This window comes from Mytilus edulis, chromosome 4, assembly GCF_963676685.1.
Source record: "Mytilus edulis chromosome 4, xbMytEdul2.2, whole genome shotgun sequence".
Classification (NCBI taxonomy): domain Eukaryota; kingdom Metazoa; phylum Mollusca; class Bivalvia; order Mytilida; family Mytilidae; genus Mytilus; species Mytilus edulis.
The window spans coordinates 79699135-79725335 of record NC_092347.1 but is presented as its reverse complement, the minus strand read 5'-3'; the positions used below and the strand labels follow the sequence as shown (position 1 = coordinate 79725335).

The following is a 26201-nucleotide window of genomic DNA, read 5'->3' as shown; positions in this document are numbered from 1 at the left end:
ATTAATTGTGATGTGTCAAATACTTCTTTTTTGACAATTCTGGTATCCACAACTACTGGGTTTTATGTATTGTTTAGCCAACGTTGATTCAGTGTTGGTATTTCAACACAATGTCAATTCAACGTTGAAACAATGTACTAATTTCAACGTTGCATTGTCAACGTTGAATCAATGTTGAATATTTGTTGATCAATGTATAACCTAAAATCAACAAAGATTCAACGTTGATTCAACAAAATGTGCCTGCAGGGTTTGATCGATTACTGATCGATGACTTCAAGTCATCAATCGAGTACTGATCAAATATGATCGATTAGTGTTCGATTACCGATCTGATCGATTAGTTATGTCTGGCTTGATGAAAGAGAAAATCAGAATACAAAGAGGAAAATAATGTACAGTGTTAATACATTTAAACAGTTTTTAAATGATATCAAATCAGAAACGAGAGAAATATATACAATTGAACCAACTGAACTTGACACATATTTGCAAGAATTTTTCATTGGTATTAGAAAACAAACTAAAAATGAAAACGAGGAAAAAGAATATCAGCCAGGTACACTAAGTGGCTTTCATGGCATGATTAATCGATATCTATCTTTGAATGGTTACACCCATGATATTATGAAAGATCTTACTTTCAAAAAATCAAGGGATTGTCTTATGGCCAAGAAAAAACACCTGAAAGAACTTGGACTTAGTAATCTACCTAACGCTGCTGAGGCCATTGAGTCCGATGAGGAAGAAGAATTGTTTTATTCTGGAGCATTTGGAACTTCAAACCCAGATAGTCTCCTTGCTGCCATTTGGTACCTAAATACTATACACTTTGGTCTCCGAGGATCACACGAACATCGCTAGCTGAAATGGGGGGATGTTACAATTGGTACTGTCCCAAATGGAAATAAAAAATTAACATACATGAGAGATTGACAAAGACCAGGGATGGCACAAATTCTTAAAACACTCGAGCCTATGCACCTACATCATGGAATGAAAATCACATTACCATGTATCTTGAGGTAATTTAATTTTTTGCAATGTGCAATTATAATTTAAAAAAATAAGAAATGGGGTGAAGCAATGTGCTACAGCTAGAAAAAAAATACACCTTAGCATTGCATATATATAATGGTTTTATGTAGGTAAGCCAAATAAAATATATTCCAATGGAATAATGAATAAAAAATCAACATGTACATTGTGTACCTTTCTTTATTATAGCATGAACAATTTACAATCCAAAACATATAGTTACACTATAGGTGACATTTACCTATAACAGTAAACTTGTAGATCAAAAATCGAAACGATTATCATTCAAATACTAAACCTATAGAAAACTGTACTGTTACCTGGTACCGTAATGAGAGTAGCACATTATAAAAAAATAGATTCCTGTAAATATTAGAATTTAGACACCAAACATGTTTTTTAATCCTTTCCAAACAAAAATGAACTGTTAATGAATTGAATTATAACATACTAAATGGTATATCCAAAATACAATAAGTCTAAAACAAACAGTTCACAAGGTATATATTCGATGATATAAATCAGCATTTCATGTGTATCGTTTAAATATTGACGCTATTTGATTACCTATCGCAATGACCTCCAACGACTGCCGACGGTCACATAACCCGATATAAACATAAACATAGCTCATAGCTATAAATAAATATAGACATCATGCACAATTGGACTATTTTTAGTTCTGTTTCATTTCAAGTTGAAGGTAAAACAACAACAATTTAATAATCGTTCTAACATATATAAGAATGATTTTGATTTTCAGTCAACAGAATGGTCTATCTTTGTTTCACCTTCAATAAGGAAATCATTTTCATCTTAATGGATGAACACGACTAATAGATACGAAACCAATCTCTAACGAAAAGATTCAATTGAAGGTCACATGAATACGGATTCAGTGAGGTTGAATTTTTCACTTGCAAGACACTTGCAATAGAATAATTCATCAACGATGTTTCTTTGCTTATTTTAACAAAGTTAAACCAAACTGGCTGTTAAAATCGAATAATGATCTTATTATTACCTTTTATTAAGGATTGAACAAAAAACTACTATATTCTTATTCTTCCATATATCGTAACTAATGCCACTTATAAAGTTATAGTGATAAAATACAACAGGTATGTTTTACAGAAATTGTGACACTTGCCTTACATGAGGTATGCTTCTAAGGGAGTATCAGAAGTATATCCACTGGGATACCGACTATATGTTGGGATATCAAACATAAAAAAGTACTAAACAAAGTAGATTGTCCAAGCAAGAAATCAAATTCTGAGCAAAAAAAGTTACAAAAAGAAAGGATTGCAATTCACATTATTATTAATGGCACACAAACAACAGTTGAATACTTCCAAGTAACGGGGATTACCTCGAGTACTCCGAATTGGTTAATTTCATTTCATCCACTAGTGAAAGAGGGACGAAAGATACCAAAGGGACAGTCAAACTCATAGTAATACATGCATTTACAGCAAAAAACAGCTAATTCGTAATGCAGTTTTAAATCGGTTGTTGGTAGAATTTTTACATTTGTTAAATTGCGGATACATTGACCGTGCATATATTACACTGGTAGGAGTTACAATCGAAGAAATACATTGCAGTCTAGCCATCTAACATTACGTTTGATTGCATGTTAGAAGGTTTCGCAATGTGATATGTCAATGAACCTGATGGCTACTTTGTGATTTCCTGGGATTCAGTTGTAGGTAGCTCTGGATTTTATCTTATAAACATTTGACAATGTTGTCTCATTGTCACTGTTGTTACATAATGATACCTACAACTATTTAATATTATTTCATTTTTATCATTAATTTTAATTTCGAATCATATACACAGAGAAAAAATATAGGGGTATACATACATGATAAAAACAATATTTTGTGCACAAAATAGACACAGAGCAAAGGAACGATTTTTAACCTTCCTATTTCAATCAAAATGAAAAGGGACAAAATCTTTGAAGGGTTTTTAAAATCTTATTGGTTTTTTTTTATTATCTCAAATACACGGAAGTATAACTGCACACAAAATGGATAAACGTCATAAAGTTTCAAAAATGAAAGAATACTTTGTAAATTTCAATGCAACCGGGGCGCTTTTCTTGATTGGCATTCTCCAATAACGTTAAATGCCTAAAATAATGCGAAGGCCGATGATATATTAGTACCTACACTCCTGAAGGGCTTTAAAACCAAAAAGGGACGTATAAACTGTAAAAATATGACCAAACTGAGCCGATAAACTCCGATGAAAATAAATAGCATATTTTATATAGGTCAATTTTATAATCACTTCATTATAATTCAAGGCTCTGTTAATACTCCGCCAAATGTTGTTAGTGATACTAAAGGCTTATTAAAAAAGAAAAGAAGTAAATCGGTCAAACTCGTTCTAGTATAGTGTGTTGATAAGAAGAATGATTGAATGCAGCTGCAAGAGGATGCGAGCGAATCACAAAATGAATGTTTTTTTAAATACTAAACAAATCATCCTCTCCTTCTCTTTTGAAAAAAATACCAGTCAAATACAAAGTTAATGAGTTTGGAAAGATATTTTAATAGAAAAAGTTGATACTAATCCATACGTGTCCCTGCGTGTTGCTCCTATAAGTACAAACCCGGTGATTGTCTAATTCAATAGGTATCATCCGAGAAAAAGTGGATGGGATGTAGATACGACAATTGGAAAATAGTCGCCGTGATATGTAAAATAGATATTCCATAACAGTTAACCAACTCTTGATGGTGTCCGTAACACCTGGGACAGGATGATTTTGAATATCACCACTTTGAACTCTTGGTTTAGAAGCCTCTTTGTGAGCAGCAACCATCTATCGTGAAAACTATGATAAGAAATGTAAGTCATAGAAATCTTATCAACCAGAAGGTAAAATTGAGAATGGAAATGGGGAATGTGTCAAAGCGACAACAACCCGACCATAGAGCAGACAACAGCCGAAGGCCACCATGGGTCTTCAATGTAACGAGCAACTCCCGTACCCGGAGGCGTCCTTCAGCTAGCCCTTTAACAAATATGTATACTAGTTCAGTGATAATGGACGTCATCCTAAACTCTGAATTATACACAAGAAATTGAAATTAGAAATCATACAAGCCTAACAAAGGCCAGAGGCTCCTGACTTCGGACAGGCGCACAATTGCGGCGGGGTTAAACATGTTCTTTGAGATCTCAACCCTCCCGCTATATGTCTAGCCAACGTAGAAAAAAGAAACGCACAACAAAACGTACAGATAAACTCAGTTTAAGAGAAGTCCGAGTCCAATGTCAGAATATGAAACAAAAGAAAATAATCAAAATGACAATGATACATAAACAACAACAGAACTACTAGCAGTTAATGACATGCCAGCTCCAGACCTCAATTAAACTGATTGAAAGATTATGTCTTCATATGTTATGATACTGGAAATAAGTTATGATATTATTCAAATAATCGTTTGCTTAATTTACGACATCTCTATTTTTTCAAGGTTACATTTGTTTTTTACTGACATTTTCTTTTATCTAAAGCACTGTTTAAAAACAAAGCAGAACAGTTCGCACAATCTTATGATATACAACATTGATATCCATAGGGTTTAGGTCTTAACAGCTTAAAGTGTAAATGTTTTCCATTGATGTTATAGATTGTTTGCAATATCAGCTTTCACAGCAAAAGATTCGGATGTGTAAAGATGTGTAAACTAAACTTCTGGAAGCCTATAACGTCTTTTAATTAATATTTAAATTAAGAAACCGAAATACAAATTGAAAAAAATATATTTAAGCTATACTTCTTACAAAATGTGTTTATGTTAATTTCTTGTTAATACAAACATAAACGAAGTGTTAACGAAATAAATTGGCATATATTCTCTAAGTCGAATTCTTTAATAATCATTTTTTAGCCTGGCATATTATTCACCATTTGACTCGTCGAATCATACTATGCATTTGTTTAAAACTACGTAATAACATGGCTAGATGTGTTTTATGAAATTGGGCTAATAACCAGGTTGGCTGCATACAGACATAAAAATACAATCTGAAAGAATATAATAAACCAGCACGCATAAGAAAGGTTATCTAAAGAATAAAAATTCTAAACATGAACGTACAAACCTCGTAAAGACAGGAAAACTTCTCTAGTACGAGAGACAACTCTCTGTCCCTTTACAGAAAACGACGATTACGGTATGCTAATTGAAACGACATTCTTACAAACAGTTGACAAAATAAATAGCATATTGTCATCACAATTTAAATGTTCCAAGGTCAAATTAAGTAGTAAGTGTCAAAGTCAGGAGCATGATCGAACTGGTTATAATTGATACTAGGGAACACGTGGGTCTATAAAAGAGTTTAAAACATGTTAAAAAAAGAACATCTTGGGAATTGATAATTTGAGTTTTTTTCTTTCAAGGAGCATTAGCTGTCAAACTGATGTCCGCCATTTTGACTCAAATTCTCATATTTTATTTACTAAAACGTATATCCAAAATACAATAAGTCTAAATCAAACAGTTCACAATGTATATATTCGATGATATAAATCGGCATTTCATGTGATTTTTTTTAAATATAGTCTTTTTTTTTTAGTTCTGTTTGATTTCAAGTTGAAGTTAAAACAAATATAATATAATCATCGTTTTTGTTTTTTAGTCAACGGAATGGTCTATCTTTGTTTAACTTTCAATAAGGACATTCTTTTCCTTTTAATGGATGAACACGACAAATAGATGCGAAACCAATCTCTAACAAATGGGTTAAATTGAAGGTCACATGAATACGGTTTCAGTGTGGTCGAATTTTTCACTTGCAAGACACTCGCAATTGAATAATTCATCAGCGATGTTTCTTTGCTTATTTTGACAAAGTTTAACCGAACTGGATGCTAAAATCGAATTTTGATTTTTTTATTTAACTTTTATTAAGGATTGAACAAAAAAACATACTATATTCTAATTCTTTCATATCTTGTAGCTAATGCCCTCTTATAAAGTTTCAGTTAAGTGACTGTATTTGTTTATCATTTAGTATAAATCTAGCAATTTATCATACGAATTCAAGTCGAGAACAATTATAGTGATAAGATACAACAGGTATGTTTCAGAGAGAGTGTGACACTCGCCTTACATGAGGTAGGCTTCCAATGGAGTATCAGAAGTATATCCACTGGAATGCCGACTATATGTTGGGATATCAAACAAAAAAACGTACGAAATAAAGGAGATTGTTCAAACCAGAAAAAAAAATCTGAGCAAAAAAGTAACAAAAAGAAATGATGGCAAAACACATTATTATTAATGGTTTATAAACAGTAAACACTACCAAATATCAGAGATTAACTTGAGTGCTCCGAAAGGGTTAACAGGTTTTGCTTCATATATGCATTTTCAGAGAAAAACAGCTATTTTGTAATGCTGTTTTAAATCGGTTGTGGGTAGTATTTTTATATTTGTTAAATTGCGGATACATTGACCGGGATATATTACAGTAGGAGTTATAATCGAAGAAACGCATTGCAGTCTAGCCATATGACATAACGTTTGATTGTATGTAGGAGGGTTTCGCATTGTGATATATAAATGAATCGGATGGCTATTGTACTATTTCCTTGGATTTATTTGTAGGTGCCTCTGGATTTTATCTTGGAAACATTTGATATGTTGTCTCATTGACACTGTTAATAAATAATGATACCTACTACTATTCTATACTGTTTCATTTTTATCATTAATTTTGATTTCGATCCATATCAAACGGAAGAGGTATAAGGTATACATACATGACCAAAAATCAGTATGTGCACAGCAAATGACACAGAGCAAAGGAACAGCTCTTGTATTGCTGTTCTTTATTTCAAAGTCACATGTACATTTGCACATGTAAATATCAATATGTATTTAAATGACAGTATTGCTATTTGATTTAATGATTAACATTTTACTGTTATGTAGATATAAGATGTGGTATGACTGCCAATGAGATAACTTTCAATCCAAGTCACAACTTGTAAAAATTAACCACATTGCGTCAAAGTACGGTCTGTATATTTTTAATGTACATAATATAAAATGCATATTTTTTTTCATTTGAATTTTAAAAAAAATATTAAAATTAGAAAATATTAAACTATACTAATTATATTACATGTACCAGAAGTTCATCGTTTTAGCACTAGTAATGGACTTCATATATCACTGATTGCAGACTGATTATTTTTTAATGATTAATGGCTATCTCCTTGGCGTACATGTATACCCCACCCCTCATTAAATTCTTATTGCGTGGTTGAAATCAATTATATATGATATAACATTTCCGGCGTTTTCGGTAAAAAAAAAAGTAGAATAAATTTGTTTCTTAATTGTTAAACCTTCATAAGAGGTACAAGTTTGATGCTTATACTACCGTTTTTGCGCATCCTATTTCAATTTTAATACTGCTAAACTTTAAAATATACATAAATCTTAGAAATACTGATGCAAAAAATTAACGTCTCTCACTGAGTAAAAGTTAACCATTATTATGTTATCTGCTTCTGCCAACAATGAAAAAATGAAATTGAAAAACGTTGAACATAATTCAACAAAGAGGATGCATATTTACGACTTGAAGAACAATTGTAAGCACTTGTTTGTTTTAGACGTAGAGCAAAGTATTCCTAGAAAAAAACTGCCTTTAAAGAGAAGATAAAAATTGTACTTTCGTGATGAATATATGACCAATTAAAGATTGTAAAAAATAGCTAGACTGTTTTCACGTAGTTATCAATCAAATTATTCACTTTTAGAATATTAGTTTAAAAGCATCATGCAGACAACAATTTGTACTAGAAGTATTATCATTTCTTAAAGTTGATTCCAACTTTATTGATATAAAAGTCTAATTAGCAAAATGCCTGATATACTGATAAAACTATTCTAATTGATTGAACAGATGCGAAAATACTTTGACCCAACGAAAGGAAAACACAATACTAGTTGTGTTTGTATTATCAGTACATCTGAAGAGTTTAATTAAGGGGTTTTGTACACAAAGAATTCCTGAATCAAATACTGAGAACACTTCGTGATGATCAGATCAATACAGTATATCAAAATCTTGTGAAAAGAAAACTTAGGAGTGTCGCAGCAAGAACAATATAACTTTAAGGTAAGAATATTTTTTTTATAGATAAAACTTTTAAAGTTCGACCGGATTTTTATCTGTTCTTAAATAATGTTTTAAACGAATTTAGAAATAATTGAATCTACTAAAAAGTATGTATCTGTAGTCTACAGAGGGGCTCTGTCTGTTGTCTGTTAGAAATCGACCTTATGCAAACGAATGCCAACAAATCTGTTAATCTGTAACTGGTTGAAAAAAATCTGTACGTAGAGTTAAAAAATTGATTCCTACAAAAAAGACCAAAATTGTTTTTTTCGTATTTGAATCTTTCAAAATCAGTGTTAGCCCTATACATGTACATGTATACATGAACTTGCATCAGGTCAATTTTTTTCGTACGCATCTAATTCTATATGACAAATGTTTCGTTTGACCGTTTTTGTTTGTCTTCATTGGTACATCTGGTTTCCGGAGGAATCAAGTTTTCAATTGTATTGTTTTTAGTCTTCAGTATTTTATTTCTTGGGTTATGTGTTGAATAACAAGTATCAAACTTGGTAGTAAATTTCTACATTTATCTGTATTTAGTCAATTTCGACATGTATGTACATGTGTTTTGATTTGTTTAGACATGTTTTTATTGCATTTTAATTTTCGGGACATGAAACATTAGAAAATTGTTTGTTTGATATTCATTTGGCGTCGGCTTTTTGTCTTTAAATATTTTCGATACATTGATATTTACTCAGAAAACATAAAACTTGACAGGTTGTCTCTTTATATATTCTTCAATGTTTCAATCTTACTTATCCTGTCTTTTAGTCCCATTTTGTGTTTTGCTTGTTAAACCTTTAAAATGCATATCAACATTGATAATGAGATTTGCTTTCATGAAATTGCGAAATTGAAATTGGTTAAACAGTGAGATCTTAGAAGTTGATTCTATTGTATATATATTTTGGTAGATGATAGCTTTAAATTTTACTTCATTTGAAATTGCGTAGTTGTAGCGTCGCAGATTATCACTGCTATGTTCCAATTGTCGTTACCACAATCGCATTCTCTTTTCCCCGATTGTGCCATTACGGAATAAAAATGATCACCGGATGCCTACTTGCATGAGCAATACGACGGGAACTTTTTATCCTTCCGGGTCACTTGATAACACCCTAAATTATTGGTGGGGGTCATGTGGGCAATTTCTGTAGTATTCTATGTAGTATTTTATATATTTGTTTGTGTTTTATTTTTATTTTTTTGTAATCATGACGTTATTCTTTTTTCATTTGTTTAGACTGAATTGAGTTTTAAATGTCTTCTTAGTATCTTTTAGCAATGGTTTACTCCAATATCCCATTTGACCTCGATATCTTGTATATATTTCGAAATTAAATTGTATGCATGGTTAACTGTTCCTTGTCATATGACACAATCGCATTCTGTTTTCCCCGATAGTGCCATTACGGAATGAAAAAAATCCAAGAAAAATAACTAACAGAAATAAGAATATGCAGACTATCTTTGTTGTGGTTTAAAAGAGTATTCTTATTTATATTGTTATATCTGTTCTAACGATTCTAGATTTTGAAGAAAGAAACCCATATTAAGAATTTCCTTTCAGTACCACAACTACGATTTTAAATTAAATTTTTTTTTATCTTTCCTTTGTAATGATAATAATTTATTCAGTAATGTTGACAATTATAACCGTAGTTTGAAACATTAAGCTTCTCTACAGTCTACTGGTCCGTTTTCTCTTTAGTAAGAAACGACTTTCGCATAATATAGATTAATTAAAACACCTTTATAATTGTTCCTTTCAATAAAACTATCATCATATATGACACTAATAATTCGTATTATTATAGCATTCTCTGATAATTATCCTTCAGAAAATTTAGTGCATATACTTTTTTTTCAATTTGCAAATCCAATTATCTTGCAGACTAATAATTGTAACAGTCTGACAATTCTTTTCAATATACATTTAACAATCCTTACTTACATATTACCGTATCACCTGATATTACGTATTAATGAACTTTCATAAGTAACACGGTAAGTGTCAATAGCAAAACACAGCTGACCCTCCCACATCAACCGAGTTCATCCCCGGTTTTCGGTTGGGTTTCTGATTGTTAGTTTTTAGTTGAGTGCTCCGAAAGGGTTAAAGGCTAATGCTCCACTAGTAATATATTCATTCAGAGAGAAAAACAGCTAATTCGTTATGCTGTTTAAAATCGGTTGTGGGTAGTCTTTATATATTTGTTTAATAGCAGATTCATTGACCATGCATATGTTACTGGTAGGAGTTATAATCGAAGAAATGCATTGCAGTCTAGCCATTTAATATTACGTTTGATTGTATGTTGGAAGGTTTCGCATTGTGATATGTAAATGCATTTTTTTCTATTTTGACCATGATGACCGTGATCTGTCATTCTTTAACTATTATTTCTGATTGCAGTTTGATCATTTGTTTATTTTAGTATTTAAAATGTAACTTGTACTACAAAGTATAATAGTAAATCACCTTATGTCGTTTATGTACGTTTTTTAATATTTTAAATATACAAAAAAATATGAAGGTACAATGACAGCAGTCATAATCACAAGACGAAAAAAAGTACTGTGATCACAATATATATATATAGAAACCTCAGGTTGGGATGGGGCCTGGCGCTAGTAAATATGTTAAAACTCACCTAATTCTGAATGTGTCTGTCCCAAGTCATGTGCTTGTAATTCAGTGGTTGTCTTGTTTCTGTGTATTATATTTGTTTTTCGGTTATAACTTTAACATAAATCAGGCCGTTGGTTTTCTCGTTTACATTGTTTCACATTTTGTAATAGCAGGGTCTGTTATAGATTTCAATACGGTACTGGTATTGCTCAAGGTTGACGCGGCCTATTATTTCCTATAGTTGTTAACTTCTACGTCATTTTGTCTCTGGTTGAAAGTTGCCTTATTATTTTTATGTTCTTTCCCATGACAGTGTTTTCTGTGACCAGTTAATAAAAACGTAAAATTCGGTTATAGTCATAATAAAGCAAATTGGGCAATATTATTATTTAGACAAGTGTTACATATCAACCATTAAATCCCGTAGTTCGGTATCAAGGAAATCCGGATAGGAAACACAAGCTTGAGAATATCAATAAAGTCAGCCGAAGAATAAGAAAGCTTTAAATAGATTTAAATTATTCTGACTTTTAATAAAGTTAAAGCTAATGGCATAATCATTATCTGGCGAACTTTTCAGCAGTTAACAAATTACTTTAATGAGATATCATGCTGATAACGTTTTGTTGTATTTGTCAAGCAATCTTCTTAAATCTTAGAATTGATGCAGGTAACATATAGATTTAATTGATGAAGCTGTACTTCCTAACAGGAAATAAAAAACAAATACAATTCACTATCTTTTCTTGCAAATCCATTTGTGTTAAATATATAACCTAGGTCAATAATTTAATTATGGTTAGGTAAACTAAATACATGTACAAGCATGATACCGGTTCAGTTCAAACAACAGGTGTCCTTCGAAGAACCACTTACCAAAACGTTTGAAACCAAGGAAAAAAAGATATTTTATTGCAAAATCAAACAAGACCTGAACAGAAAAGCCAAAAACGTCTTCTTTTTATTTGACAGATGGAAATACATACTCCCAACTGAGAATGTCCCACATATTCCATAGGATTAATGGGATTTATATTGTTCAGTTAATTTTAGTTTAACTTATGAGTTTTCATTCTCCCTTTTGGTATCTTCCAGGATTCTAAGCTTTTTGTTACATATTTTTCGACTGTATTCTCTATTTTTTTGTTTTCGTTTCTATTTCTTTTAACGACTGTTACAGTTTTCCCGTGTGTTTTTTCCTGGCTTTATAGAAGATGTGGTGATCGCCCTCAAGACTTTATACAACAATACGACTAATGACATGACGAGGATTGTCACTCAAATGAATTCGTTATATACCAATTTCTTGTAAAGACTGTATTGGCAGCATCCTCTTGAGACGTTGGTTATATTCTACTGACAAAAGCTAGAGTCCTAAGAAATAGGTGGTACAATTAAATAAATTAACAACTGACGGAACATTAACAACATACAAACTACTTTGACAGAATCAGTTCTAGGAACCATGTTGTCAAAGGATTCGATTAGGTCACGCTGTTATGCATTAAAAGCGTTTTTGAAAAAATGGATTAATTCAATAAGTTAACCGCGATTCGGAACAAACTTAATTTCCTGGAACGCAATTTGAGAATCTACACAAATGAGCTTTCTAACAGCAGGTTCGAAATTATTAAAGAATTGTAACAAGAAGTGAAATTGACATTGAAAATAGAATCATTCTGAGATTACTTTTACGTTAAGAGATGTTGCGTATGTGATTTTCTTTGTACTTAAAAAGACGTAATAAAAAGAAAGATTAACCAGCAAACAATGATTAAATCTGATGTTTTATATTTTAAAATCTTCAAATTCTCAAGACAGAAACCATATTAAAAATTGATAAAGACCATAGAAATTCTATTACTAGTATATATTTGAGAGTATTTAGAATAACAATAAGTGTAGACCATCCTTTGTAGACGTTCCTGCTATGAAGTATCAAACCGCTCAATCATCAATCTAATAAGGTTTTTTGCAAGATTTTTTGTGATTGAATTCTCATATCTAAACTAAATTATACGTCTAACCCCTACGGAATATCATTATAAGGTCTGTACCGTTTCTACAGTATATTGGTTTTTTTTCAAAATTCGTATTATGCATGGCTAATAATTCAAATGTTTTTATTCTGTGAGTTTCACTAATACTAGAATATACCTTCGACATATGCTAATTCCCAAGGCATTTCAAACCCTTAGCACGGGAAAATTCCCTTTTAAATTTATGTAAACTATTACTTCTTAGTCACAGTGAGCCGTTTAAGATTTTTAACGCGTAGCAAAAGGAAACATTACACCTACATTGTTAACTGCAAGCCGTATCACCGATTTCACAGGAATTCATTGATCATATATATCAATGTTTTAGTCTGTGTTATCAAAGATTAACTGATGTATCATGTTTTGTTTGTAATCTACTAGTATGTTTTTGTATTAGAGCTTTTTGGTTCGTGTTAACATTTTGGTTTGTGAATCTTCAGTGTCAATGTTCGTGCGGTACCTGCTTTTTCATCCACAGTCTTATATTCGAATGTAATACACAAAACACCATATGGTATGATCTGGTGTGTAGATACATCTTAGCAAAGACCGACTACGTACCACAAAGTGAAGTTCACAAACCTGAGGTACAGGCAATAAATTTGTTTCTGAATTTTATAGTTGTAGATTATACTGGGTTTTTAGTTTAGTTATAAAAACTAAACCGGAACAACTATCAAATTATTTAAAAAGATTTTCTAAATCAATAACATGCAGTTCACGCTTCATTAAATTAACTAAAATAATATCTATTTATCTTTTATAATATATGACTTTCAGTTGAACAACCTGTTGCAAGGTTACAATGTACAAAAAAGCCATTCACTAACAAAGATAGCACTTTGACCTCCTTTAACTAATTGTCTAATCAGCCTTTATTATTAAATTTAGAACCCAATCAATAAGCGACCTTACATAAAACAAATAAAATTTGTAAGTAGGGGAACAATAATCCTTTTCAAATGTGACAGTAGTTTAAATATCTCTCCCCTCTCTCTCTTTCGTGACCTAGCTTCATTTTTGACCTGTATTGGTAATTCTTCACCAATCGTGGTAAAATGTCCTTTATCACCTTTTACTAATTAAACATGAAATATAGGTCAATACCATGAGACGGTAATGAGCATTGAATACGATCGATTGAAACATAATAAGAACTTATCTTTGAAGTAATTATTTATATGGAGTCTATAATGATTCTTTCGTGTTCCGGATTTCAATAGCACAGTTTATCAGGATTGTAAGAGATCTTGACCACTTGACACTGATGAGAGTCTGATTGCTTTCGTAAGGTAGTCATTTATATAAAATGCATTAGGAGAGCTATCCTTATTTCTTCAATCATCTAGACTGCAAGTCCGTATTTTCACTTTATATATGGGAGTAAGGTCATTTGGCTATGTTTGTCATTGTTTTGTGGTCTACTTGATATTACTCGCATCCACTTTGATTCAGCATGATAAACTAGCTTATATCACTAATTACAAGACCAAGAAAGGATTATATAAATGCATAAGCAAAAATAGAAATAAAATGTAGAATAATGTTGCGAGAAATATTTCAAAATTCCGTAAAACAGATATCTATTGTATTTCATGTCTAAGTGGAACGGATCTGTTGTATTGTTATAGCATCACAGTGATGGATGAACTTAATTCCGTTTGAGTTTCGGTGGTATACTACTGTTGCTTTTATTTAGTTGCAAGTCCTCCAGATGCCAGAAGCCGAGGTAGTGAATTAATTTACAGAAACTTTTTTTTCAAATTATACATTAAAGCTATTGAAAATGTATATTTGTTTTCTATATTGCATTTCGTATTGTTACAGTGAATCATTACCACATTCGAGAAAGGAAGGACAGGAACTATCTAGTATCTGATTTAAATCATTATTTGAAAGTTAATATTTCATACAGTTCGTTAAACATATAGACCTGATGAAGAAACTGTTAATGTTCAATTCGTCAAAAGTAGTTGAAAGTTAATTATGAGAGAAGTATCATTATACTTGAAATCTAACGAAGATCTCTAAAATCTCTAAAAATTAAAAGTAGCTGCATCAATTTTCTCTTTAAGTTTTTGATATTTAATTCTTAATCTCATCAAGTTCCCTTTCTCAGTTAAACAATAAATCATTTCAGTGCTGTATAACTTACAGCCAGGCTAGTATGTTTAAACGATACAAGTATCATATTGCCAATAGTTTTAACTGTAAATCGATATACTGATTATTCTTTGTTGTGCAAAGGGAGCAAAAAGGAATAAAGACAGCAAGAGGCGACTGTCGCAGAAAGACATTGACAAAACATTACATATAAACTTGAGATTGCTTATGTGTTCTTGAAGGATAAGTATTTCCTATTCCACTGTTGGCACGTACATGTATTGCGCTCATTGTAAGTTACAAACTAGTAAAATTTTGCGTCAGGTGATGTAAGACTTGAGGAAGCGAAAACGGGATTGTGAGGGTTGGAATTGAAAGTCGATTATCGTGACTATCATACATTTTCTATGTGGTTACATTTTGTTATAGGCGCCCAAATTAGCTAAGCATGTAGATGCGTAATGCAACTGTTGCTGCCAAAAACAACAAAAAATTAGACGTTATATTAAAATCTACATCCTCTTGGTTGTTGTATGAAATAATAAATATTTTGCTTCAACAAGTATGTCATTTAAAAAGCAGGCAATTCAATTTGTAAACCACTGAATTTAATTGTAAATACAGATTCGTTTACTTAGTATGTCTGTAATGGTATTTATGGGAAATCAAATTCTATATTAAACATTTTAATGCATCTGACACAAATCCATCTTCCCATAGAAATTCGTTTTAGATTAGACAGAAGACTGTTCTGTCTCAATAACTGTAGGCAATGCAAGTTTCTTTTCTCAATTTCAAGTTTCTTAACTGCAAGCTTCAATTTGAACATTCAGCATGACAAAAAGCTTTAAGAAGTACTTGAAATTCTGATTATATAATTTTTAAAGTAATCTAATGTAACGTGTCTTGAAACAATAAACACACTGAGAAAACTGTTTGAAAATTTAAATATTAATACGTGTAGTTTATAATATTAGATATCAGTTGAAGATTTGAGTATACGTGACACTTGAAAACAGAAGCAATCATTATGTAACAAGCTCAACACATTTTCTTTCTCTGTTGACTCTAGTACAAATGTACATCTTTTCTTCTTGATGTCTAATGGACTTAATTGTATGTTCCAGGTCTCACATAAACACGTGCTGAGCGCATGACAAGTCGAAATCGTTCTTTTAATAATCAAATCGATCTTGTTTAAAGTGCATTAAATGGTGGTACTGAAGGGGGCTGCATTTATGAATATCACACCTACTGTAATGTCTTTGTTTTGTATAGAAGCAGCATGTCACGAGAACTGAAACGTACTTGATAGTTTACTAAATGAATTCTGTGATTATTGAATTGAGTGTGGTAAATGCAGCTGTTTGTTGTAGTGTCAACCACATACAATTAATCATAAAATTAAAAGAGATAATAACAGGACTTAACTATTGTAACATTTAAAACCATTTTGGATTCTGAATAAGAAAAGAATATGCGGGACGTGTATAATGAAATTGTAACTGATCTTAAATGTTAACTTAAATGTCAATGTTTATAACTATAACTTAAAAGAAGGAATATGATCAAGATCTACCAAACGATACGTTGTTAATGTTTCAGAGCTGAAAATAAGGCATAGTATCGCATGATTAAACCTGCTGATTATGAATAAACAATGAAAGAAAAAGATCATATGCCACACAAAAATTTATAAAAGTATCTTTAAGAAATCATTAATGATAAGTTTATCGTACATTAAAGGTAAACAAAATAACACTAGTTCAAAAAATTTAAGTAAGTATCGGCCCTTTCTTAATAAAACTGATGAAAATAAGCCTTGAAAACTAACATTGTATATAGACGAAACACGCGTCTGGCGTTCTAAATTATAATCCTGTTATAACTATTATCGCTAGTTTCTCGGAAAGATACACGCATTGTCGTATCGGAGGTAGCTAAACAATTAATTTTGTCTTCCTTATTTTTAATATTCTTTTCTTTTTAAAAAATCAAGAATTGTTTTGTTTTTAGCGTTTATTAATTGTGATGTTATTTCGGAATCGATTTTGGATGATTAATATGACCTTTCTTTCAGCCTTTTGTCGGAAGAACATATCATTTGGTATAGTTCCATTATAAGATCATTAATCACCACCAAGGAGGGACCCTATCTATTCACCTTAGTTCATGTTTTGAACAGTTTTGTACTTTGAAAAGCGGAAAATGTGTTTTAGTGTCTGATTCAGAACGTCTATCATTTGTCATTAATTAATTTGAATGAGTCTTTTTTTAATACTAATTCAAGATGCACTCTATGAGACTTTTGTATATAACTGACCTGAACATGATATTTTAGAGTATCGTATTTTAAATATATATTGATGTAATTTTGAAGAAAGTATTTCAATATTCAGTTAGTATAATACATAACAGGGATATACATGTATGTAACATGAAAAACAGGAATAATAAAAAATATTGGACAATACCACAAACAACATCAACACCCATTTTTGAGACCAAATATATACGGAAATACTCATATAACGAACTTCAAAGGGAGTAAGATATGTGCATCGACAGTTAGGTAAAGAGTTTAACAATCCATATTTTAGCGGTTATTTGTTTAACATTACCTCATCAACATGAAATGCTCTTCAACTTTGTACTTGTTTGACTTTATAACTATTTAGATCTGAGCGTCACTGATGAGTCTTATAAAGTCGAAACGAGCCAGACGCTCGTTTCGTCTTTATATGACTCATCAGTGACGCTCAGTTCTAAATAGTCTGGTATATTAAATCATAATCCTGGTACCTTTGATACCTATTTACACCACTGGTCGATTAGTTAATTTCCTGTTGACAAAACTTTGAATTTTTCGTGAAACTAAGAGACTTCTTATCCCAAGAATCGATTACCTTAGCAGTATTTGGCACAATTTTTTGGAATTTTGGGTCTTTAGTGCTCTTCAACTTTGTACTTGTTTGGCTTTATATATATTTAGATCTGAGCATCACTGATGGATGAGTCTAATAAAGACGAAACGCGCGTCTGGCCTATTTAATTAAAATCCTTGTACCGTTAATAACTATTTTATACCTACAGAATGTTTTGCATTGGTACATTCGGTTTATTTGATAAAAAGTCAGCAAGGTCTTGGTACACAAATATAAAATCATACATGATAATGATAATCAAAATTAAATCACCCACCTCAAAGTCTAAATAATATCTCAGGTTAAAAAACAATTAAAAAATGCGATATTCTTAATATTAGATAAGTGATATTCATCTAAATTTAAAATATTTCGGTATGATAAAACAAAACTATTTTTTTCATGGAGGCGGAAATCGCTCAATTTAAAAAAAAAGCTAGATAGGTATTTTTTTTATGTTTGATAAATGTATTCCTCGCTTCCTAGGTTAACAGTAATTTGTGCAGATTCTGTCGATTACAAGTGATTTATTTTTACTCTCAGTTGAATTTATCATGAAAATAACTTATCACAGATGATAATACAATATTGTACTGGGAAAACCTAAGACTTTAAATCATCGAGAATTATATAATGACATCGACTGCATCATCGAAGTTAATCATTGTCAATCTTAAATCGTATCTAGGTTCAGTATCGGTGAATGTATAATAAATTCATACATAAATCATATTTAAAACATGTAAATAAAATTTATACTGCAATTCTTTTGCAAGGATGATATTTTGAATAGATGACGTCATATATTTTAGGGAATCAAAACCATAGTGACTGATTTTAAACAGGGACACGTATGACAGTTTTCTACAATAACGCCTGATAATCATTGTCAAATTTATTTCAATTAGAAAACGTTCATGAAGTCTAACACTCTAAATAAAGATGTATCTGTAAGAATTGTCTATGCTATTTTAAAACGTTATGTCAATGCTAGTCATATAATTATTTACTTTTACAAATTGTGACTTGAATGGAGAGTTTTCTCATTGGCATTTATACCACATTATCTTATGTCTATCAAATTATTTTATTTTTCATGATGACATTCATGTAGTGAGAGTCATATGTTTGTCAATAGGTCATGCAGCTAACAATATGGTTGTGATTTTTCTCATTGTTAGTGACTGGAGGTAACATGTTGTTACATCCTTGTCCTCAGTTCATCTGGTTGTGATTCAATTCTATTTAGCAAACATCACACATCTCCGAAATTAGAAGGTTTGTCATGAACATTCTTATAAAAAAGAACGTGAGGTATGTTTGCCAATGAGACAACTTTCCACAAAAGACCAAATGACACAAAACATTAACAACTATAGGTCACCGTACGGCCTTCAACAATAAGCAAAGCCCATATTGCATAGTCAGCTTTAAAAATCTCTTCGTTCAGATGTACTCACATTATAATTTCTTTAAGCCACAAGTTACATAAACCAATTAAACAATGAAGAAAGAAAAAAAGATGTGTTTGTTAAATTGTAAATTTAAAACCAAAGACATTTAAATAGTTAATCAATTTTATAAATGAAAATACTCGACGCCGATGTGATGTACTTTCTCGTTTTTCCTCGTAACCTTGTTGAATAGTTTCGTTTGACCTAAAACACGAAACAGGCGTTCCTTAACTAGATCACAAAACATATGTAATTGGATTTTTTCACAGAATTTTAAATTCGTTAAATGTAAAACCATTTTCTTTGTTATTGAAACAACCGTATAAATCGAATTCCGTTTTATAGATATTCTAACGCATTTATCTAGATAGCTGTCCAGCTTATTCGATAAGATGTATTCGTATACTTCGGCAATTAAAAACCCAAAGTAATGATATCGTTTTTCAAAATGATTTTTATAATGACAACGTAAGCCAATTAGCTAAAAGAACATTCTATCTATTCGTTTTCTTTTCTTGTCACAATAAAAATAAATCAGATAATTATTTTGACATACTTATCAGTTGATTGGTTTACAAAATTTTAAATTTCTTTCAAGTATCTTTGAAATTCATCTTGACAGCTATTCCTTACAAAATTTATATAAAGTGTCCACTCGATTCAACAAAGAACGATCCTGATGAGATATAACAGTATGATTTGTAAGATTGACGGATGCCTGAGTATCAGCAAATCATTATATTTGAGTTTGCAGAGGTTTTTGTTTTGTTTAAATCTAGTTTTAATGAAAATAAATAATCACAAAGTACAGGAAATAATAAGTGTCATCATTGTTTGTTTATTGAACATGCGTTATAGATACAGCATATGCACGATTGTATTTACTCAGCTATTATCATTTTATTTCTGTATTGAAAACATCAGCAATAATTATGTAATTTTAGCACCATTGCTGTACCTCCCTGCATGAAATTCTGGCGAATTGTTTGCATATAGTAGTTATTGAAATCAAGCACAAAGATCGTAATTGCTGATATGATATCAAGCTGTCTTATCATGAAACATTGGCAACTGTACTTTGCAGTAGGTTTCATTAAGGAAAATCATACAAATCGGAAAAAAACAGATTTTGTGTACAGCAAAATCATACAAAATACAGGATGGCACGATTTAGTGGTCAATCGCTGGGTAGTAATCCTACTGTTCTTATAATTGTAGTATAAAGTAAAAACACAAAAATACTGAACTCCGAGGAAAATTCAAAAAGGAAAGTCCAAAATCAAAAGGCAAAATCAAACGTCCAAACACATCAAACGAATGAATAACAACTGTCGTATTCCTGACTTGGTACAGGCATTTTCTAATGTAGAAAATGGTGGATTGAACCTGGTTTTATAGCTAGCTAAACCTCTCACTTATATGACAGTCGTATCATATTCCATTACATTGTCAACGATGCGTGAACAAAACAAACATACTCAAAGAGTAAAAATGTCAAAAATAGGGGTACAGCAGTCAACATTGTGTTATCATCTTAATCACTATAAAAACAACAAACGAACGAAGAAGCACAAAAAATCATACATCAAATTTAACATCCTCATTTTGCTTATCTTATACGATTTTATTTATCTATGTAAAGTCTACCATTAAAGGATGGAAGGTTTTCATTACTGGTGTAAAATATTACTCCAATCTGACTAATTTTTTAAGGACGCTATCACCAGTTGGTTGACCGTTATGTAATAACCGTTTCGCATATGATAACGGATATGTTCCGTATGTGATTACTACAATCCTGATCACTTTTCACTGAAGCGACCTACCGAATTAGACTGTTTACTGGGTATGTAGTAGCATGAGCAACACAACGGGTGTCAGATGTAGAGCAGTATCTGCTAACCCTTACGGGGCACCTGAGAGCATGTTGGTGGGATTTGTGTTGCTTAATCTTTAGTTTTCTGTGTTGTGTCTTGTGTACTGTTATGTGTCTGTTTGACTTTTTCTTTTTTAGGCATGGCGTTGTCAGATTTTTTTATCTATAAGTTTGAATATTCCTTTGGTATATTTTTCTCCTTTTTATGCAGTCAATAACGCTGTCAGTTTCATTGTTAGTACTATGTCTTCTATGTATTACCAAAACGGCTTTCTTATTTCTCACTGGGTTTCGCTCTTTATTTCTTATGATGAATAAGCATCTCTTTTATCTCAAGATTCTCATTCTTATTTTATTCACTTTACTTTCTTTTGATAAGTCTCCTTATGTCTGCTGTCATTAAATGCGTCCATTTTTTACGAGCAGCATTGATAGTCAATAAAGCATCCGGTGCAGAGAAATTAATACCGTCGATGTTATTACAACAACTTGGTTGATACCTATTTTAGTGGACTATCAGTTCCCCGGGAATATCACCTGCCCAGAGGTCACTACTTAGGTATTAGCATTCAAATGACTATAGGCATATTTCTTATTGCTGAGACAATATAAATAAAGTTACATATCTCCTACATGCAAAGCAACGATTCCTCGTCCGTCAGGTATATCCTCCTATGGTTTATCAGCTATCCAACGTTTATATAAGGTTTTGAATTGTCAAGGTTGTTTGAATGTTCATCTTTTGCAAAACCATGTGAACGTCTATAATGTTTACCAAATGCAGCACTGGTATCCAAATACGAACTGTAATTGATTGAACTATGTCGTTATGAAGTTTTTATAGTCATTAGGAATTTAGGAATATATCTCCATCATGCAAGACTACAATTCCCTATCCGAAATTTGGTTTTCACTCATGTCGTTTTCTTGTTTTATCTGCTCTTTGACGTTTGTATGAAATGTTCGTGAACTTTAAATTGCCGAGAGTATCACCAGTCACGTAGATGTTACGTCGTTACTGGTATAAAATAAAAAAATAAACGGATTTTGTTTGATTTAAATTTCAGCTTTATAAACTACATATTTATTTGATGTTTTAACACTATCTGGCAGGGGGTAAAATATAACAACCACACACACGGCATATCATACTTGCTTCACTTTTTTTAGATTACTGTATTCATCTAATAGAATTGAAATAATGCATGAAAGCCATAGATTTGTTGGAAATTTACATATAGCCTGTGTCGTGATATCCGTCAATTTTATCACTCGCTACCGTGTTTTACCTCCGCCACGTTTGGATAGTGGTAACTCCAGTAAACCACGATTAGTTTAACAATTATCAAATATGTATACTATCCACTGTGTATCATCGCCACCGGAAATTGGGTACTAACGAAGCGGAGAGAAATAGAAAAAAAAAGTAAACAAGTTAAGAATTCATTCAATTTAGAGCATTTCCACTCATTGGATGAGGGTGCCGCTTAAGAAATAATTTTCTGATATATAATTCTTTAAATTATTAGGCAGATAAGTACAAAATTAATACAAGATTTTGTGTAATACTCCAAAACTTGCCACTTAGTACCGGAAAATTTCGAGGTCGATCGACCTCTGTCGCCCCATTCTCAAGATATTGAACTGTTTTTCATTATTTTTCCAGACACGTTTTTAGATTATTATAGTGTGGCATCATATTTACTGAAATTTGTTGTCAAAAACATGTTTTTTAAAGAATATGAACAAAAACATTGTTTGTTTGTTGTACGGCGAATTGCAAAATAACAACTTTTGTCTGTACGCCGTCTTGCAATATATTATAATTTTAAGAGTAAATTAATCACTGTTTAAATAATATCAAGTGACGATATTTTGTTGATATCAAAGCTTTACAGGCTTACAAATATACAAAATGTCTTACTTATCAAATATTATTAAATATATGCCGTTAATTCAGTTCAGAAGGTCTCGTTGCGTACCGCTTTTCGATTTTGTACAAAAAGGTTTTTTTCAACCATATTATCCTAAATACATTTATATATCGTTATACTACTAACGACTGTTTTCTTATTTGTTGTTAGGTTAAATTGTATAAGTTCAATAAAATAAACCGTCCATTCCTCTTTTGTTGGTGCTAGCTTCTCTTTTTTTTTTTTTTTTAGATAAAAACAGTGGAGATGAGGTATGATAGCAAATAAGATAACTATCCATCACACGCAAGTACCACAGGCACTTGTCTCAGAAAAAAAATTTCCTATATTAAGGTATATAGGAAAAAAAAATTCTGAGACAAGTACCTGTGGCAAGTACCATATTTTTTTTTATTGCCACATGGACAGACAATTGAACGGATGGAAAAGCAGACGGAGTGATCGACTCCAAGAAAAAGGACTATGTCATGAATAATCGAAAATGCTTTAAACAGCAAAAGGGAGGCTTCTTCTGGTTATGTATATTGTTGAGTAAATGTTTTATGTCAATCAGTCGTAGTAAACTTGGGTTATCGTCATGACGTAGGAAAGTGTAACAAACAGTTAGAATGAGTGAATACTATACGGCGTGAACATTATTTTTTTTTATGGCGGTAGCTCTTTTAAATTATGGTTACATCTTAGTCAGGGTATTCATACGACTCATTGCTTACATGATTTTATTAAAAGGAATTACGAAGGTTTACTCATTTTTATTTTAAATCATCAAAACCAGTGTATAAATCAGAAAGTAACATGTAAGGTGTCACAAATTGAAGCGTTCTTTCATCTCCAAGTCCAAATTAAGAACTCTGAGCTGATATAAAAAAGCCTTGGTCCATCTTTACATTTCTGAAGTCTTAGACTAGCAAATTTGACATCAATTTGAGAACCAAGTCATCATTGTTCGGCCTCTTCTACCAGGCCACACGGTTCAGTTATTTTACGAATTGCAAAATGTAAAGGTACTTTATATATTTCACGATTCCGTCCAGGTACTCAGGGTCAATATAACTTATCAAACATTCCACATACTTCTGAATTATTTTCATCATAGGACTGACCAGGGTTTTAGCTGGATAAGAAGTGGCCTTTCCTTATAACATTTTTGATATATAACAAATAAAAGGCAGATATAACTACATTGGTTAGACGTATAAAGAGGGGTACGAGATATCTCTAAACATGTTTAACACTGCCTCATTTGTTGCACCTGCATGACCCAACTTGAGTCTGTAACCTTTGCTACATTTTTATATAGTCTTGTATTTATTTCATTTTTTAAATTTTGGTTCATTTATATGTTTCAAGAAACAAACATTGAACTTCTACCCCCTTTTCAGTGGCGGACCCAGAGGAGATGGGGTTCCGGGGGTTGGAACCCCCCCTTTTTTTTGGCCGATCAATGCATTTGAATGGGAGCATATAGTTGGAACCCCCCCCCCCCTTTACTCTGGGTTGGGAACCCCCCTTTTTTTAAATGGTTGGATCCACGCCTGCTTTTTGTAGTTAAATGATTGATCACTTAGGAGACAGCTTCGGGTATATCAATACACAGTTACAAGTTTAGTTTCGCATTATAGCCATGGTGAATTTTCTAAATATGAAAGTTTTGTACAATTGAATTGATTTTTAGATAGTTGAATAATAATATAGCCTTCCTAGTGGGTTTATATGAACATTTAGATTGTTTTTAACATGTTTTAGAAGCCATTTTACAGTTTGAACGTCCATACGTTCCTATCCGTACCGCCATAGATTTAAAAAATTTGTATTGTTTTTCAACAAAGATTTGACGCTCGATCTTTTCAATTCAATTTTATGGAAAAAAAACGCAGAAATGCATATATTTTTTTTTACCTTTTGATAGATATATGTCTATGGTTTCAGGAAAGGTTTCACTCTTATTGATTGACATTTTTCTTTTGGGTACAAATTTTTGAGATCTTTGTGACATGTTCAACCCTATCTTGCAATATTTGGTGTCAAATAAATGCTGATTGTTGCCATGATTACATACAAAAAAAATTATATTTCACATTTATTACTATTGGAAATCAAATCTATGGACGATTCTCTTTCCATAAATATACACATGCATAACTCAAATAGTAAGCCTTATTTATTAGGAAGGAAGGGAAAGAGGGTGTTTAAAAATTATGAGTGTCAATTCTAAGTTTGTTCCTATCTGTGAATTGACACCCATCCTAGTGAATAATCTTCTCATTGCGTTGGGTAGTTTCTTCTATTTAATCGGGCTTCTGTTTCTTCGACATTTTCCTCATTTCCATTCTCAATTTTATCAAGGATTTACTATAATCAAAGATTTTTTACTTTGCGGAAGCAACGTAAAAAAAGGAATGGACACCAAATTTGCATGTGATTCTTGTAAATTACAGTTAAGATTAGTTAACAGAGAAAATAATGTCAAAAAACAGTGAACACTTAAGTATTAAGTAACAGATAAATGGAATCTCAATTTCAAATAAACAGTTAACAACATTGCAAATTTTAACAACACAGATTACAGACAGTGGGTCGAGCAGTTAAGGGTTTTTAAATTTATCAGTCAAATAACAGTTTTAAACAAATTAAAACCTTGAAAAAGACAAAAACAGTTTAATTTAAAAGGGAACACCCCCCTCCCCCACCCCTTAGATATTTGAACTTTTAATACAATATTTTCTTTGAAAGGACGGTAAATAACTATTCTAAAATTAGCAAGTTGCCATACAGTTAAAAACAAGTTGCCATACAGTAAATTTGTCAACACGAGCAAGTTGCCGTACACTAGACTTTATTTTTCATGGTCTATATTCTTTAAAATACATCTTTTTGACAACAAATTTCAGTAAATATGATGCCACACTATAATAATCTAAAAACGTGTCTGGAAAAATAATGAAAAACAGTTCAATATCTTGAGAATGGGGGGATAGAGGACGATCGACCTCGAAATTTTCCGGTACTAAGTGGCAAGTTTTGGAGT

General features: G+C 31.6%; 2 protein-coding genes across 2 annotated transcripts in view; both read left to right on the top strand.

Annotated features, from left to right (window-relative positions):
- The first annotated feature begins 393 nt into the window (after nt 1-393).
- Nucleotides 394-864, top strand: LOC139521555 (uncharacterized). The gene has a single exon (XM_071315031.1). It carries the CDS (start codon nt 394-396, stop codon nt 862-864), a length of 471 nt encoding a protein of 156 aa, XP_071171132.1.
- A 7003-nt stretch (nt 865-7867) lies between these two features.
- LOC139520659 (dopamine receptor 2-like) overlaps nt 7868-26201 on the top strand; it is a 68727-nt gene continuing 50393 nt past the window's right edge. Inside the window, exon 1 of the mRNA XM_071313513.1 lies at nt 7868-8205. The gene's annotated coding sequence lies outside the window, so the exon portion shown is untranslated. The remainder of the gene's footprint in view (nt 8206-26201) is intronic.